The sequence below is a fragment of the Pteronotus mesoamericanus genome, unplaced genomic scaffold (assembly GCF_021234165.1).
Source record: "Pteronotus mesoamericanus isolate MK-2021 breed Mesoamerican mustached bat unplaced genomic scaffold, CSHL_Meso_final contig_20, whole genome shotgun sequence".
In the NCBI taxonomy this organism is placed as follows: domain Eukaryota; kingdom Metazoa; phylum Chordata; class Mammalia; order Chiroptera; family Mormoopidae; genus Pteronotus; species Pteronotus mesoamericanus.
The window spans coordinates 95,871,823-95,889,335 of NW_026555085.1; the positions used below are offsets into that span (position 1 = coordinate 95,871,823).

The window sequence follows — 17,513 nt, forward strand, 5'->3', positions numbered from 1 at the left end:
TTATTCACAGAAATTAATTTAAATATTTTACTATCAAATAAGGGAAAAATATGGGGGAAGTTAAAACTACTCTAAGAAACAAATAATGAAAAATATTTTTTTCTAATCAATTCCTGGAAAGTACACAAAAAAAAATCAATGCAAATTATGAAAAAACAGGTTTTTGAATTATTTTTATTTCTTGGGTTATAAGTAATATTACATACTTTATTAGTATTGCCGATGGAATCTATATTCTATCATATGTTTCCAATTGTTTCTATGACTATTTATCCATATGTTAATAAAAATGGAATTAGTAAGTAATGTTTACATTCTGGGAATTGCTATTATAAAGTTCACCACTTTTACAGTGGTACTATTGCAGAAAATTATGTTAATTGAAAATATCTGAGCCTCATTGATAATAATGTCTTGGTAAAAAGTAGTGACAGAGGTCCCAGCCATCGAGAAATCAGGGTAACAGCAGGAAGGGGCCTGGTGTCTGGGGATGAGGGCAGAGGCAGGGCCATGTCGCGGAATGAACTCAGACAGGAGCCTGATACCTGAGATGTCAGGACACCTGAGATCCCAGCTGACATTCTCTTACTGCGCAGCCATATACCTGGAGCCAGTTGCTCACATCCCACACACTGGTTCCCTCCCATGCGCAACACAGGGGGCTCTGAGGGTTGGATAAAGTCATATTGAAAGGGCCATGAGACCTTCAGATTATGTGGTTGCTGTTGCTGCAGCTCCAGATGAGTTCCTAACATTTATTAATGGCATGGGGACCTAGAGACCGATTCCTCTCCTTTCCTAACCCCGTGACATCTTGGGCAGCTTACTTTGGTATTTATGAGTCTTTGATAAGTTCACACTCATTTACTCTCCTGCACTTCCAGCTCACTTCAGTCCTCCACACACTTGATAGCCTGTCATCACTGAACGGGTTCACCCCACACGGATTATTTACATCTAAAGCTACTTAACTTTTCTTTTGCCAACACTTTTGTTCGCCCATTTGACCTCTGCTTCATCCCCTTGGAGAACACCAACCAGAATTCAATTTAATTTTACTTTCTAGAGCGCATGTATGTGCGCACTTACACACATACATATTTGCATACACAGTTGTGCTTGTATATTTCATAGCTTCCTCCAACTCAACACTTAAATAATTCAGGATGAGAAATTAACTTAGGAAAAATGGTAAAGTGTTATCCATCTTTCAGTTAAGCTATAAACTTGGGGTGTCTTCCCTATTTCTTCTCTCCCTTGCCACCCAAATGCTTACGTAAGGATGAAGTTGTACTGACGCACACCCTTGCCACAGCATTGGTTCAAATTCCCATTACAGCACCAGCTTCTTGATTCCCAGGTTGCAGATGGGCGGCCCGCTGGCTGCCTCTGTCCTGAATGCATGTAACTTGGCTTATATAGTACTTTGAAGTGCTTAAATCTCTCTTTGCTGAGATAGGGAGATTTCATAAGAATCAAAATTTGTGCCTTCTCTTGTAAATCAGAAGGTAGGTAACACTGGACTCTGTCCACACGACTACAGGAATTGTAACAGAGGAGAGGCTGCCTCCTTTATGGGAGGAGGTGCTATGCAGGAGCCCACAGTCCCCCTGCTGTTTCTCTCATTTACATCACAAGGCCAGCCTGGCATCAGACTGCCACTCCTGTCCCCAGCTCCCTCCCATCGCTCTGAATTTGTGCATCTCCATTCTACTGTCTATATTCATCCAGAACGATCTCTTCTCAAACCGACTTCTGTACCTAGCTCCTAGTCAATTTCCCTCCGTGGTGAATCTATTCACTTCTGGATCAAGTTCAAGTTCTTTTGTGTGGCATCCAAAGTCCTTCGGGATGTGTTTCCTGCATCCCTCTCAGCTTCATGTCTCTCTGTCCTTTATCCAAATCTGTGGCCTTGGGCCCTTTTCCTTCCTGATACCACACCTTCCTAATGTGCTTCCTTCCTGAAAAATTTACCTCACTCTAGGGCACTCCAATTGCCTCACCTGCCCTCCACTACTAAAGCCGAAAGGTGCCATCCCTGACCAATACCGAAGTCCAGCCTGGCTTTGCTGCTTTCTCTCGGTGCTCTGTCACCACGGTTTCCTGCTGTCACCGGTGTGTCCCACACTGTTGTAAAATGACACGTCTGCCTCTCACAGACTGTGAGCCCCATGAAGGAGAAATGCCTTCAGTCTCCGATCCTGAGCACTTAACAGCCAGACATACACGCACGTAATGAATCCTACAAGTAAGGGCGCTTCCTCAAATCCATGATTTTATATACATTTATATACTACTACTGTCTGCAAGGGGAAAAAGTTACTTTAAAAGTTGTAAACATTGTAAGTTAAATATTCTTTTATAAAGAAGGCCCTTAAAAGAGCTGGAATAAAATTAATTTGATACAAAAACATCTTTTGGGGGGCTCTTTGGTGTGTGATTGTGAGTGTGTGTGTGTATAGCTCAGGCCCGTTAGATGAGAAAAACTCCTTTTTTTTTTTTTAAAGGATTTGGAAATATACCACCTTTTGTAGATGAATAACTTTGATCTGTTTGAGAACTGCATAGATTCAATAAGATAAATCTCACTCCTTTAACTACTAGATAAAAGCAACGTGTGTCATAGTGAGAAATCACCCTCAGACATATGCCTCTTGTTGCTTGTGTGCCTAAGTTATAAGATGTGTTTGTTATCCAGTAGATTCCTAAGGAAGTAAATTTGGAAAACTGGAGCTACCATTTTATTACCATTTTCCAGTCAAAAAGGTACTTTTACCGATGAACATAACATTAACATTTTTTTTTTTTTTTTTTGTGAACGAAGTAGCATTGCTTCCCATTACAAACGAGGGGACCGAGGGACCTCCCAGGCACTTTCAGCTGAAAGGAGGACGAGCTGGAACCCGTCCTGAGCTTTAGCACAAGCCCAGCGCCCTATGCATTGCACTGTGGCCTTTCAAACCCGTGCTGTCCTCCGCTCTTGCCATGGGCAGGCGTCTTGCCTGGCTTCTTTGAACCTAAAGGGATCAAGAAGCCTGCAGCCAGTTCTGGGGCCCCTCCATTATTCCTACCCTCAAGGAAGCAGAATTGTTACCACGTTTCAGAGAACAGCTATTGTCAGAGACAGAACACCCTGAAAGGGGGCGATCAGTCAGTTACATAATGGAGATGCACTTACAGAAGCAGCCAAGTCTTTTTCAAAACCTTTTTTTTTTTTAACAGCTGCAATTTTATAAAGCAGTTATATTTGGCTGTTCCTTGAGACAGCTGTGCACATTCTGTACAGTGCTTTGAGCCTGAAAATTGGAACTTCTGGGGATTCTGAATGTTCTCCTCAGTTTCAAGACAAAATTTTGTAAATCCAATGCATCCCTGACCATGTTGTAGCTGTTCCTTTTCTCTGACTAAGATTATTATAGAAGAATGACATGTGGCCATAAAATGATGGGGTCAGTTTGTTTGAGTAGCACCAAGGGTAATACTTTTGCTTTTTAATAGCTTCCTCCTAGAGCTGCCTAACATAAACCAAATAAAAAAAAAGTTTAAAGGAATTTGTGGTAGCACATAAAAGTATGTTAACAATGTGATTTATTTGATGGTTTCCCATGATGGAGGAAAGTTGACAAATTGAGATTAAAATAGAGCATGATCTCACTCATAATTTTGGGATCTGATTGAGTTTGACAGTTAAAATAATTACAATTAAAAAATCTGCACATTTTATCATTTACATGGTGCTGCCATGTACATTTACAGACACCTTTCATGTAGTAACAAGACTTAATAATTTTAGAAAAGGGATATTTTTCCTGCCATGGTAGTCTCAAGGTCAGTGTATATTGATCAATTTGAAAATTTTAAGAAAATTAGGCATGCATTTTTCCTATACAATGAACAGCTAACTGCAGCTATATTTCTCTGATTCTAATAATATCCATAACTATAGGGAAGAACACTCTCAAGCAATGAGTAATGCGTATTTTAAACTCAGAATTTGGAGAACAGTTTTCCAAATCCTCCAGAGCACCCTGAACTTCTCCATTTCTGTTGTTTTTTAATTTCCCCTCATCACTTTTGTTATTATCTGTCCCCTGGCCATCTTTCCCTCCAGATCCTAAGGGCCGTGAGGTGAGGGAGCACAGTCATCTTCTCTTTTATTGCAGACCTGGGGACCCCACACAAGATTTTGTGCCAAACAGGTACTGGGAATGTATGTGATGAATGAATGGATTGATAGCTGCACTAGAGCTATATAGATTTTCACTAAGAGAACTGTGTTATCTAAAGGTATCATCAATTTTATTCTCCTTTCTGGGAGGAGAAGGGGTTTTCTTCATCACAGAAACTCTATATTGAATGTTTGTGCTTTAAAGTAAAAAAGAAAATGATAGATTTGCAATGTAGTTTACAGAACCTTTGCTGTTTAATGTTTCTTCCTTGATAATATAGCTCAGTCTCTCTGAACATTTACATAATTTCATAGTAACATAGTTAAAAACAATTTTTAATTGTTTTGGCTGAATGAAAAGATAGTATTACTCACCATGCATTAATACTTTTTGATTATTGTATGTCTTTTTTATTTCTACTTAATATTTTTCATGAAAACTTTCTGACATATTTAATTTGGTATAATCTATTTTAATATAATACATACTAAAAGGCATCTCAGAGCAAGGTATTACTCCTGTTTTATAAAAAATAAAATTGAAGATTATTGAGAGAGAAGTGAGAAAACTCAAATCTACTTAGGCATTCCAAAACATGTCCTGGTAGCCAGCCCTTTAAATTGGGTGGCCGTTAGTACATTTTGAAAAAAAGAAGTATAACATGATGAAGAGGAGGTTTCCATCTTCAAAATCTGGGCCAATGAGTGTCAAAACTTTGTTAAATGCGTGTTAAAATAGCAATAGAATCATGTTATTTTACAAGGGTGATATAAACCCTTTTTTTCTTTTTCTTAAAGATTTTATTTATTTATTTTTTAGAGAGAGGGGAAGGGAAGGAGAAAGAGAGGGAGAGAAACATCAATGTGTGGTTGCCTCTCGTGCATCCCCTGCTGGGGACCTGGCCCACAACCCAGGCATGTGCCCCAACTGGGAATCGAACCAGCGACCCTTTGGTTTGCAGGCTGGTGCTCAGTCCAGTGAGCCACACCAGCCAGGGCTAAACATTTCATTTTCTGTTAGGATGCAGTACTCCATTACAGACGGCTGGTATATGCTAAAGCCGTAATGCCTTAAAACAGAGCCTTCTCCAGCTGTAATTTCTGTGACCTAGTTTTCGCTCATCTCATTGCCAGGAGCCCTGGAGAGGAGATGATGTGTAAAGCCAGTAATGGTCTCACATGACAATCACAGCTTGCGCCACTGTCACACCTATGTGTTCCTGAAAGTCTAGGATTCACATCCACAGTCTAACAAGAATGGAGTCCTGCAACCATCCAAGGGACCCTGACTAGAGGAATGTCAAGTGGGTGGTACCTGGTTAACAGAAGCATCTGTGTTAGCCACAGGTGAAGGGGAACGACAGGCAGGTGGAGAGGAAATCTCACTGTTGGTTCCCTCCTCCCCAGACTCTTCAGTGACAGGTGACAGCAAAGTGTGACAGCGACCGGCAGTCATCTGTCACATAAAAGGTAGCCCAAAGGACATAAAAATCAGTTAGCAATGTAACAAAATACCTGGTCAAGTATAAATCAGAACAGACATAATTATAATACAACGGTTAGAATTACTGAGACCCATATTTACATGCAAATTTTGTGTTAGTATTTAAAAGTTTGGTTCAAATGATTATGATGCTAGGAATCATTTATAAAACAAACAGGGATAGGAGGTGCATAGCATATGAAAGATTTTGTCATTGATTAAATAGTGCCCCAATTTATTTTCCTTTTCTTGATTGTATCTTTATAAATACCTAAAAAAAAAAAAACAAAAACAAAAAACCATAAATTGTGCAAATGAGGGAAGGGTCTATGAAATAAAGCTTGGACTTTTTTATACATCTCAGATTACAAATATTCTAGGGAGATAAGTGCACCCTAAATGCTTTATTGCCCAAAGAGTCCAAGTGCAGTTATGCACTATCCGTGGTCCGGCATGTTTTTGTGAAAAATACACAGCACTGGAAAACACTGAGTAACCAAAATAATGAATGCATTTTAGGTGCAAAGTGATGGGAAAATAATGTAGATATAAATTAATGGAACTTCTTTATTTTAATCCCAAACTAAACTTTGCATTTTCTATTTTCTTATTTTTCTAATAATAGCCTTTGACCTACATTTTCTTAAACATTTACACAACAAAATATACGCTATATATGTAGCACAATTCTCTCATCTCCCAGAAAAGTAGAAAACTGTGCAGAGGATTTTATTTATTTTTTGATACTTAGAGCCTCTCAGTATTCTTGCTAAATTATAAACAAATTCAGGGCTGACCTTTGAATCATTATTAAGTAATTCAGTAGTCTCAAGCAAATAGCTTTATTTCGACTGTCATTGTTTACAGTGTCAAATATTGGCTTTGGCCCAAATGTAGCAGAGAGTTAAGGAGACTGTCCTTCACTTTTAATCTGCAAGACCTACCACTGATCCCTGAAATAAGCCAGAGAGGGAACCTGGAGACAGGAACCGGGTACAGTCAGAGGACACTGCTCCACGCCCTCGAAACCTGCCTTGACCCGTACTTACCATGACCACAGAGGGGTGGGCAGAGGTGGCTGGGAGGAGCTCCCGGTCCAAGTCCTCCGGCAGCCCCTCCACCTCGGTCACTGTCAGCAGCATGGTGGCGTTCCTGGCTTTCATTGTCAGCATCTTGCACTTGGAGTTCAGAGAGGCGATCTGCTCCTGGTAGCCCTTGATTTTCTGAGCCAGCTCCTGAGGAAACATTTTCCCACCCCCCTGTGTGTCAGAGCAGCATCAAAAGGAAACAGAGCTAGTAGCATTCATCTTCCTCCGGGGCTGGCCAATGAAATCACAGAGCTGTGCCAGGCGGCTGCGGCGCGGCGCGGCCCGGCGGGAGGGAGGCAGGATGTGGACTGCGCTGAGCCGCGAGCCTGCCTGCAGATCGGAGCCAGACCGCAGCGCGGCGGGGCCGGGAGGCGCTGCGCGCGGCTGGCGGCGGGCACACGGGCTCCGGCCGCGGGTCCGAACCCAGAGGGATGCAGCGTGCAGAGTCAGGAAATCACGTAACCCGAAGAACCTGTAACTTTCAAAATGCCTAAAGAATCTGCCGCTGCCAGATGGTTCATGCCATGGAAATGAGGTCATGTGATAACTAAAACTATAAAAATATGCAATGCTCAGCTCTTACCATACTGAATCTATCAAGTAGAGGAGTCAGTTGTTCAGACAGGGTCACCAAGTGAACTGCTTGTCATTGCTGTGTCCCTGGGGGTTGTTTTTGTAGATAAGCTGAATATTACACATGAAACTCTAATTTTTTAATGCAGTTAACTCCCAAAATAAAATTTTGTCCACTGATTAAAATTTCCTTCATACACTCCACCATATTTCAAATGTTTCTGATGCTTCGAACTAGAGCTTTGAATTTGTGCAGTTTAAAATTAATGGCTTTTAAATACATTCCCTATTGAAAAAAATTCTCTTGAGGGATAGAGGTTTTAAAACTTTTACCAAGAGCTTATTGAAAATATATTCTGGACAGCACATAGCCCTTAAAATTCTAAAATATTAAAATTTTAAAATAATTAAAATAGTAATTCTAAAATATTAAATGTATACTTTCTTTCTTAAAAGGTGTATACATCTTTTTAAAAATGAAGATGTATATTCCAAAACCTTATTCCTAAAAGTCCAATACCAGTACTTTTTCCTTTTCCCTTTATTTGGCTCCTTGGTCTAAAAAGTTGTCATTTAGTATTCATACAGGACACATTTTATGACAAAGACATTAACTGTCAATGTCTTTAAGGTATGAATGTGTGCATACTCATGTTTTTAAATACATTGACATTCAAACTAGAGCTTTGAACGTGAAATTCAGAAACAAAATGACAATAACAAAATGATGTATATGCGTGTGTATGTCTATGTGAATGTGTATATATATGTATAAATATGTGTATGTGACATGTACACATATATATGTAGCATTTTGTTATTGTTGCCATTTTGTTTCTCCCCTCCCAACCAAAACCGAGTGGAAGGAAAAACAGCCCAGAATAACTCAGTTAGCAGCCTGTTTTCTTGACTTCCAGAATAGTGCAGGGATTTTTAAGCAAGAATTTAAAAAGTGGAAATCATCACTTCTTTACCTATTAGGGCTGATAGATACTTAATTACACCTAACAGGGTTTTAGTGATTACATAGTTATTTGCTATATCTGGCCTTGTGCCTAACACAAGGCTACTCTATTAATAATTAGTTAACATGTGCATGTAGGGGACATCTGCCAGCGCACTGCCCTCCTCGAAGCCTCTGTCCCACAGGACAAGTCGCTGAGCACTCTTCCAGCGGCTTGCCCCCTGTGAGCAGACTGGAGGGATCTTTGTGAAGCACAGTCAGCCTCAGTTCTCATGCCCTTCGTGCCCACGTGGATGGTCGCCGCCCCAACTGCAGTGCCAGCATGTGCCCCCACAGAGAGCAGACACCCCTTGCCTATAAAGGAGTTCTCAACGTCACTGTGTGTAAAATTCGTCTGGGTTGTTTGTGAAAAAAGCAATTCTGGTCTCCACTTCAAAAGATTTTGATTTACTCAGCTTATGAGAATCTGCATTATATGGTTATCCTCTGTGAGTGACTCCCTTGGAGAAACAGCTCTCTAGAACTTTCTTCTGTAAGAATAAACCAGCCTATCTCCCGTTAACTTTGTGGGTTGGTGGTCAAGCCTGCCACGTTAAAACGGAGCGCTAAGGGATTAACGTGCTTCCCATTCTTGGAAAACATATTTATTTTTATTTTTATTGGGTATTTCTGAAAACGGATTTCAGGTATCGTGGCTGCTGCGAGAAAAGCAGCCCTTTGTGGGCCGCCGCCCAAACTCAGGAGCGAGCCTTCTATGCCCGGTGGGAAGCAAGAGGCCCGAGCACTCCTCTCCTAGGATTTGAAAGTGGTAGGATAATTTTCTCAAACTAAATGGAACATTGGAAAAATCACAGGAAAAAAAAAAACACAAGAATTCCTTAGAAATGAATTCATTATCAATTATTTTTGAGAGTTAAATTTACCCATAAGGAAATCAGACTCCCATCAAGATTAAAATTCTATTAAAAGCAGATTGAAAGTACAGCAAAAAGGAGTCTTCCAAATTTTTATGTTATCATAAATCAGGCTTTCTCCACTCAGCGCTTTCCTTCCTGTGTTTGTTTTATACATACAAGGGGCCTCACCCAGGACTTTGTCATTGCTGATATGAAGGTGTATTCTAAGTCACGTGACAAAGCTAAGCAATGTCTACGCTGACGTTTCGAACTCGGGTGGAGAATGTGACAAAATGAACAGGTCACTGAATGGGAGCCAGGAAAACAGTCTACAGTGGACTGTGCTCAGCGCCACCTCTGTGACCTTGGGCAAGTCATTTATTTTCTAGGACTGTCCTTCTCTGCTTTGTGCAATGGGGGAGCCCATACGGTTTCTGCTGCAGTTAAAAACTAACCTGGAGCCAAAGGCACTAGATTAGAGTCTGGCTTCTTTGAGATACTAGATTTGGGAGCTCAGGAAGTCATCTGAAAAATCAGTTTCTCTTCTCTTATCAGTAAAATGGAGATAATAAAAAGAAATCTCTACCTCACAGAGTTGTTATAAAAGGCAATATTAAAATCCTTATAAATTGTTTTAAAAAGCAGAAAACCATGGTAATAATTACTGTTATTCCAGATAAGATTTTTTAAAAATATTTTCTGTACTATGACAGAAAAGTTGTTACAACAAAATTCTGGATCTTAGGAAATGGGATTAAAAATAGTTTCAAAATAATTTATAATATGTAGTCTAATGTGTGTTATATAAACAATAGTTTCAAGTATTTGTATAATATTTTTATTTACAATGGCATAAGAAAAACAAATAGTTAACACAGATATATCTATTATATAGGAGTAAATGTAGGTGGGATATTTATTTACATTAATTTATAGATCATATATAATGTAAATAATGTATGCATTGGATGTGTTGAGAAATTAAAGAATTGCATTTGGAGAGGGAGGTGGTGAGATTTTCAATCCATAAAAGGCAACAAATGAAGCTGCTATGGCCCTCGCTATGATACTCAGTTTGGAAAAGTTGTTGCTCTTATGACAAAAAATTAGAGCATTTGGAAGGATAAACTATACGTCCACCCTTAGCACAGAGAAATAGGACACCTCCCCACCTCTAGTCACTTAACAAATTTCACTGTGCTAAGAGCCAGCCCCCAAGGGAAAGTGTAAATGTGACCTATACAGGAATTGACAAGCCAGGAGAGGAAGTTCACTGCCAAGTGTCAATGGGCCTAAACACTCCAGGTCGATGATCTCTGAGGCCAGGTCTGCACAAGGGGCATCCAAGTCCTAAGGTCATAACAATGCCAAAGGTCCAAGGAAAGAAGCGCTTTTGAAAATGGGAAGATGCTAAATCTGGAAGTCAACAAAACAAAAAATATGGACCATTCTCTGATTTTGGTGAAAGGAGCTGAAATGACCAATATTTGAAAGAGCAAATGATTTTTTTAAAATATGAAATATTCCTCCTTTTTAAAGAAGATGGTCAAAACAGCAAGACTTAAAGCATTGTTGTTTCTTGCAGGCTTTACTCAGCCTGTGTTTTCAGTGCATTAACCATGAGAATTCATGTGCAGGAGGCAGTCTTTGTGAATGACATGTAAAGATGTTTTAGAATCAAGCGGAAGACATGCTACTGGGTCTCGGAAAGTATCAGAAAAAAATAGCCCTCAAAATGCAAAAACAGTCCAAGAGACTACCCAAGAACTAAACACATTATATGTCAGAGAGGGAGCACCTTCCTCTTTCATTCACTAGAAACCAACCACCAATTCTAGTCAAGCCAGCGTCCTGCCTGGTTTCCCAACTCACCTCGTGCCGAGAAATCTGGGCCTGCAGCTCCTGGATGTTACTGGTGGCCACAGGCTTATCCTCAATCTCTCTGTGAGCTCCTTCTATGAGCTCTTGGAGGAGCTGCATTTCTTGTTCATATTGTTCATACTGCATTACAGCCTCCTTTGGGGGGGAAAAAAAAGACCCCATAGTTATCTTTCTATACCAATAATTGTGTTAGGTAATTCTGCGCTGCTCTCTGATAAACTACAGTGTTAACTCCTATTTACCTGTGTGTCTAGGGAATAAAGGAATGATGGGTAAAATTCCTAGATGAGTCAAATCCTCAACTTTGCTCAGATATTTCCAAGCCTTTTCCCTAAATCATTTTACCAGGATTCTTCATGAATTTAAAGTAGTTAGGTGGCTACATACTCTGTCTTCCCCCTAGTCATATTGTATTGAGGATGGCAATGTCATGGTCAGAACGTGGTAGGAAACTGTGAAAAACATGATTACTTCATTTTTCACAAGATATGCTGAATATATATGTACATATATATGAATATATATGTAAGTGAGTGCTGAACTTGAGGATTAAAAAAAAATTAATTAAGCATGACTCTTATCCCCAGGAATTTACTGTCTAACAAATTACAAGCTAATATAAGGAATAAGGATAATTCCCCAAAGAGGCCATTAGCAATTTAATGAAAGGATATGTGTGCAATTGTTGGATAAAAATGATGAAATATGAGTTGAAATGAGGTATGAGATACATAGTGTCACATCTTCCAAGTCAATGATTTTTCTCTTATTAAAGAGGTTAAGTTATACTTGGGTGAACATCTCAGACACAAAAATGCCTTCAGTGCATCAATAAGCTCAAATACGAAAAAAACCTGTAATATATGCTACCAGTAGAGTCATATTACAGGGTTCTAGATGATTCTCAGATGAATAATGAGTTAAAAATAAAACTGAATATAAAATTAACCTACATAAGTTGTTCTTAAAAAAAATTGCTAAAAGATAGTTTTCACCAATGGATATTTTTTTACAGAACTTTCCCCAGGCTTTTGTGGGTGATTCAAAGGATAGCATTTCATCTCCTTATTTTATATGACCACAACAACCTGCCACATCCAACACTCCGCGTGTGTTGTGATGGTTGAGCACCCGCTAAGACCAGGAGCCCGTGACTCATTGTGCACACACGTGCCTGCAGGACGTTGCACTGCTGAATGGCCATGTGCTGCAGCCGGCTGGCCTCCTCCTGCAGCTGGAGCGCCGCGCGGCACAGCGGCAAGCGGGCGACCATGTCCTCAGGGATCCGCAGCGCACTCTGGCTGCTCTGCACGGCGCGGACCTTCGGCTTCAGCGACTCCACCTCACACAGCAAGTGCTGAAAAGTACAGGACACAGTTCACACATTTCATCCTGAAGCACTCCTTTCAGACGCAAGAGACACTTAAACTACAGCTAGTTCACAAGTCATACACATTTTCCAGGAAATGTTACAAAAAATCGTATATATAGAGCAGACACTATAACTGAGTTTAGAAATCATTTTTTCCTAGCTCTCTTCTTTAAAAAAATCTATCATAGGTCCCCAGCGGTCTCCCCTGAGGTATTTCCTCATACCTGTCGATGAGCGAGTTGCTCCTTGAGACTAAGACGCCCGACTTCCGGAGAAGTCAGGGTAGTCTGAGCTTGCTCCAAGGCAACTTGTAAGTTTTTTAGCTCTGTTTCAAATTTTTTCATATCCTGCAGAATAAAAACAATAGGAATGTCAATATTTAAGCACATGAAGTCCAAACTCATAGGTGAAGAGTAACATCACAGATGAGCACAGATGAGTCAAGAAGGCACATCAGAGATGAGCACTGCATCTCCACTATAAAACCATTTTTTAAAATGATAGACTTTTCAATTAAAAATTTTTAGTATTATTTTTAAAAATTTTTATTAGTTTTACCTTGGCAGCATCTTGGAGATTCTGCAAACGAATTTTGATCATCTGCCGCAATTCCTCAGTCTCCCGTCCCAGCTCTGCCACTTGGTGACACATTTTCTCCGTATAGTACACACTAGAAAGGTACTGCAACTTCTCAGTCATTGCTTCCAGATCGCTGTGAATTTCTTCAGATTCTTCTAGCATGGTCTACAGTGAATTATCAATATTCATGACATTGATAGACAGGCAGAGAACTGTAGGTAATCAACATGGTGTGGTGTAGAGATCCTCAGGCTAGGAAGGGGGCCACATCCCATGTGCACTGTGTAGGTAGCTTCTGTGTGCCCCCTTGTAGTTTAATCTTCATACCCTGGTGCCCGCTCCCCACTTACTGTTATCCACATTTCACAGAAAAATAAATCAAAGTTCCGAAACTGTAAACAATCTGCCAAGGCCACATGTTATAAAGTGTTGGACCGTAAGGCTCAGGCTCTGCCCACCAGCCCAGGCTGCTTCCTGGCGAGGGTCAGGGCATGGGAGCCCCAGCAGGGGCACTGCTCTGCGCATTGGTAGCTTCATCGGGTCACAGGGTCTCCTACCTCTTCTCATACATATTTAATCTAAAGAGGTGCATTTCAGCTCTCATGTTCTGTACCTGAGATCTAAGCACAGTTCAATCTAAGAAATGAAAATAAGACTAGAGCATTGCAAACAAACAAACCAACCAAAAAACAAACAAACACCTCTTATCACTTGCTTTAAGTGAGACAAGGGTGTAGACACAACTGAGGATACCAAGAGGAATAAAACCCTCCCTTCTCACCCAGGATAGTATCGTCTGCTGGGACTGATATGAATACAAATGGATTAATAACCATGTACATGCACCACCTGAGTAGAGCGCAAAGAAGAAAGGCTTAAGGAGGACAGAAATGAGATGGACTTGCAGGAAGGTTGGAGAAGGCATCCTGCAAGAGTCACACCTGAGCTGAGTCACAAGGCTGCTTTGACAGATGGGGAAGAAGAGGGCAGGCATTTTCTGCGGAGGAAGCAGCGCAAGCACAGGCACAGAAGTGAGTGAGCGCAGAATGGGCGGGTGCTGGGGCGAGTGATGTATAAACAGGGCAAATGGGAAGTAGAACATTATTCTTAAAAAAATATTTTTTAATTAAAAAAATAGAATATATTTTTTCTCAAAATACTATATAAATAAAATATTCCATAATCCTATACCTGAATGATAACTAAGTAAGCTATAACTGCTGTTATGTGTGGGTGTATTTTTAGGTAACTGAGATCATAATATACCTACAGTTTTCCATCTTCCATTTTCACGTGACATTGGATGCATGCATCTTCTCTCTGTGCACTGCTTTTGGATAACCTCAGGCAGCTGTAATTACTAAGGCAGGCACAGAAAACTCCCTGAAACTGTGCACAGGCTGTGTTCTCTCCTGAGCGCGGGTGTGAGGTAACCACCGACACCTGGTATTTCTCCACCTGCACTCAACCCACCGAACTGCCCAAGTCACAGAAAGTCCTGGGAATCATCCTTGGCTCCTCCCTCTCTTTCACCCTCATCCACAGTCTCCACGTCTGGAATTCCAGCTCAGGAATACCCCCTGCTTTTGTCTGATCTCAGCCTCCAAAGAAAGGCCTCATCATTCCCTCTGGAACGCTACAACTACCATGCATGCCGTCTTCCCTTCATTAACCTGTTTTCCACAGTCATCTTTCTCAAAATACAAGTCTGTACTTGTCACTTGCTTACAGAATACCTGTCAAAAGCTTCAGAGTGAGTTTAGGATAAAGTCCAAGAGCTTAACAGGCTTTCTTGATCTGCCTTTTCCTTCGCTCTCTATCCTTCTCTCTGACGCCCCTTTCCTCCAGCCCTCCTCCCGCCACGCTGCACCTTCCAGGGCCCCCAACAGAGCACCCCTCACTACTACTACTCCAGAGAGGGCTGCCGGTCTTTCAGGACTCAACCCAGAGTCATCTTTTCCTGAAAAGGCTTCCTTAACCTTCTTCTCAAACCCAGGGCAGCCTGGCTGGGCTGCTGTCCTTGGGTTCCCTCGGCACCTTGGTGCCCGCATGCCTGAGTCAGCACAGCGCATTGTAATTGTCTAGGTCTCTCTCTCCATCTGCCCTTCAATGACCAGCCCCCTGGGGGCAGGGACAGGAAATATTGTTTGTATTCCAAATGCCTACCAAAACTCCTAGCTTTGGAAAATGCTTTATAAATGTTTGTTGAATAAATAAATGAGTGTAGGGAGTATTTTAAAGGAAAAGCCTTCAGGGTTGTTTTAAAGACTGCATTATGTTCCATTATATCCAAAAATTTACTCAGAAAAATGACTTGACATTTAAGTTTCCTTTCAAATTCCATTCTAGTGATTAATACTGCATAAAATATTTTCTGCCTTTTGAATTACAGAGTAGGAACATTTTGATGATCATGATCCATTTTGCCAATTGTTTTTCAAAGAGAGTTCACCAAGTTCCCAGGAGTGTTTGAGAGCTCCTAACATCCTTTAATATGAAAGAACAGCATTCACTTGATAGTTAAAATGCTTAGATTTGCATTTCTAGATTTTTAATGATGCAGAATACTTTCTTCGTTGTTTAAAACCAGTTCTGACTTACATCTTGTCTGATAATAAACAAGCATATCCTCAACTAGAAGGCTGGAATTGTTTAAGAAAGATTTCTTGAGAAGAGTGTGTGAGATTGATTAGAGAAGAAAGATTGTGGATACAAGGAAACCCATTAGGAACCTGTCAAAGCAGTACAAGGTGAAAATGTGGCTTTGATCTAGAACTCTGTCACTTGGAATGGGATAGCTGATGGACTGAAAAAACCAGAATAAAAGAAAGAGGAAATCTACAATACTTGAAAAAGCATTCTGTATCTTTATTGCAAGATAACTGTGCTGTTAGATATTTATATCTAATTCAAACATAAGTCATAAAAGAATGAAATAATTTCCTGGATGACACGACCCAGAGAAAACCTCAGAGGAAATGAAGGTGGCCACACGGTGCTGTGGACGCATTGCTGGTCCCAGCTCACCCCTACTTCCTGTGGAAGGCCAGGCCACTGAGGCCAGGCGGAGAGAGGGCTGAGAAAGTGGAGGAGTGAGAGTTCGACACCCACGTGTCAGATAACGTGCTTCATGTCTGCACATGAGTTATACCATTTGATTCTTGTAATAATTCTGAAGTATAAATCAGTTACATCTCCATCTTAATGCTGAAAAGACTGAATTCAGAGAGGGAAAGTAGTTTCCTTCAAATCCCACAACCCGAAATGGCACAGCTTGGTTTTCCCATCTGCCTGACTCTAGCCCATGCCATCTTTCTACATGTTGCTACATCTCTTCATTGGGCAGAATTTTCCACCATTTCCCTGCATAGAACTGTTTCAAAAAGCTGCAGAAAGGGGACTGATTATTTTTGGTCTTGGAAAAGGAAAGTCAAGGGGAGAGGATATGTGTTTCTTCGTACAGTTTGGAAATCTCATGTGTAGCTACTTTCTTTCAAACCACTGGACAAATTGTAGGGCTACCTTAGATTTCTTTCTTTTCTTTTTTTTAATCTGGCACCTACAATAATTTAACATCACAGTCCTGTAAGTTTTCTGTTGGCCTAGCCAGTTAAATTAAACTGCTCTCTTACTTACTCTTTGAAAACCCTTTCTCCCAAAGTTACCTGATGTGAAATGTATTGTTCCCGAAGCTGCCTCGCAGAATTCCACACGATCTTTCCATGTACCAAGACTTTAGCTTTGTCAATCCACTTCAAAATTAAATCAAGCATTTCATTGTATTCTTCTAAATGCGATGTTGCCTAAAAAACCATTAACACTCAGATAATAAATGTAACCTCTACTTCTTGAGCTGGAAATCAGTCTTCTGTCTCTCTTTGGATACAACAGTCCTGGGGGTTGATCATTATATATCTGAGATATTTAAAGTGTCAATGTAAGAAACATCCAAAACGACAGAGAAGTTTTATTAGCTTATTTGAGCCAAACTGATGACCTATGCCAGGGAGGAAGATTTCAAATGTTCCACAGAATAATAGTTTTGTAGTTTCTTTTAAAAATTAAGGAGGGGACAGAAGGAAGATTGGAGAAAGCAAGGTGATGATTGGATTATGGGGTAGTTAACAAGATTATACGCTCTCCTGAGGGTGGTTGCGCTTATTTCAAAGGTGTGTTAACCTAGATGCACAAGAACAGCAGCCAGGGCTGGCTTAAAACCTTTCACTAACGAAGCTATAGGCTGGGGTGTGACTACCACGATGACCTGCTAGGTAGGAATTTCTGATCAGCATCCTGTGAGGTTACTTTCCATAGAACCCTCACCCCCTTTTTTTTTAATCTAGAAAAGGTATGTCCTTGTTGAAAACTTTTCAGGGACTTCCCAGTAACTTCAGGGTAAAGTCCAAGTTCTCAATATGCTTGAATAATCTTTCCTTAAAAATAATAAACTTCTCTGTTCTCATCTCTTATTTATCTATCTAGCTGTCCTTTCAGTCTCCCGCCTTCCGA

At 40.5% G+C, this 17,513-nt stretch overlaps 1 protein-coding gene across 5 annotated transcripts in view; it reads right to left on the reverse strand.

Moving 5' to 3' along the window:
* Positions 1 to 17,513, reverse strand: part of SYNE1 (spectrin repeat containing nuclear envelope protein 1) — a 414,665-nt gene that overhangs the window by 152,976 nt on the left and 244,176 nt on the right. For 4 of the 5 annotated variants that reach the window (XM_054570132.1, XM_054570129.1, XM_054570127.1 and 1 more), the window contains 7 exons: positions 16,670 to 16,807; positions 12,984 to 13,169; positions 12,650 to 12,772; positions 12,228 to 12,410; positions 11,045 to 11,188; positions 6,701 to 6,886; positions 5,484 to 5,624 (listed from right to left, as the gene is read on the reverse strand). In XM_054570132.1, the coding sequence (XP_054426107.1) occupies positions 5,484 to 5,624; positions 6,701 to 6,886; positions 11,045 to 11,188; positions 12,228 to 12,410; positions 12,650 to 12,772; positions 12,984 to 13,169; positions 16,670 to 16,807 (1,101 nt within the window). The remainder of the gene's footprint in view (positions 1 to 5,483; positions 5,625 to 6,700; positions 6,887 to 11,044; positions 11,189 to 12,227; positions 12,411 to 12,649; positions 12,773 to 12,983; positions 13,170 to 16,669; positions 16,808 to 17,513) is intronic. The other variant, XM_054570128.1, reaches the window with a different exon arrangement.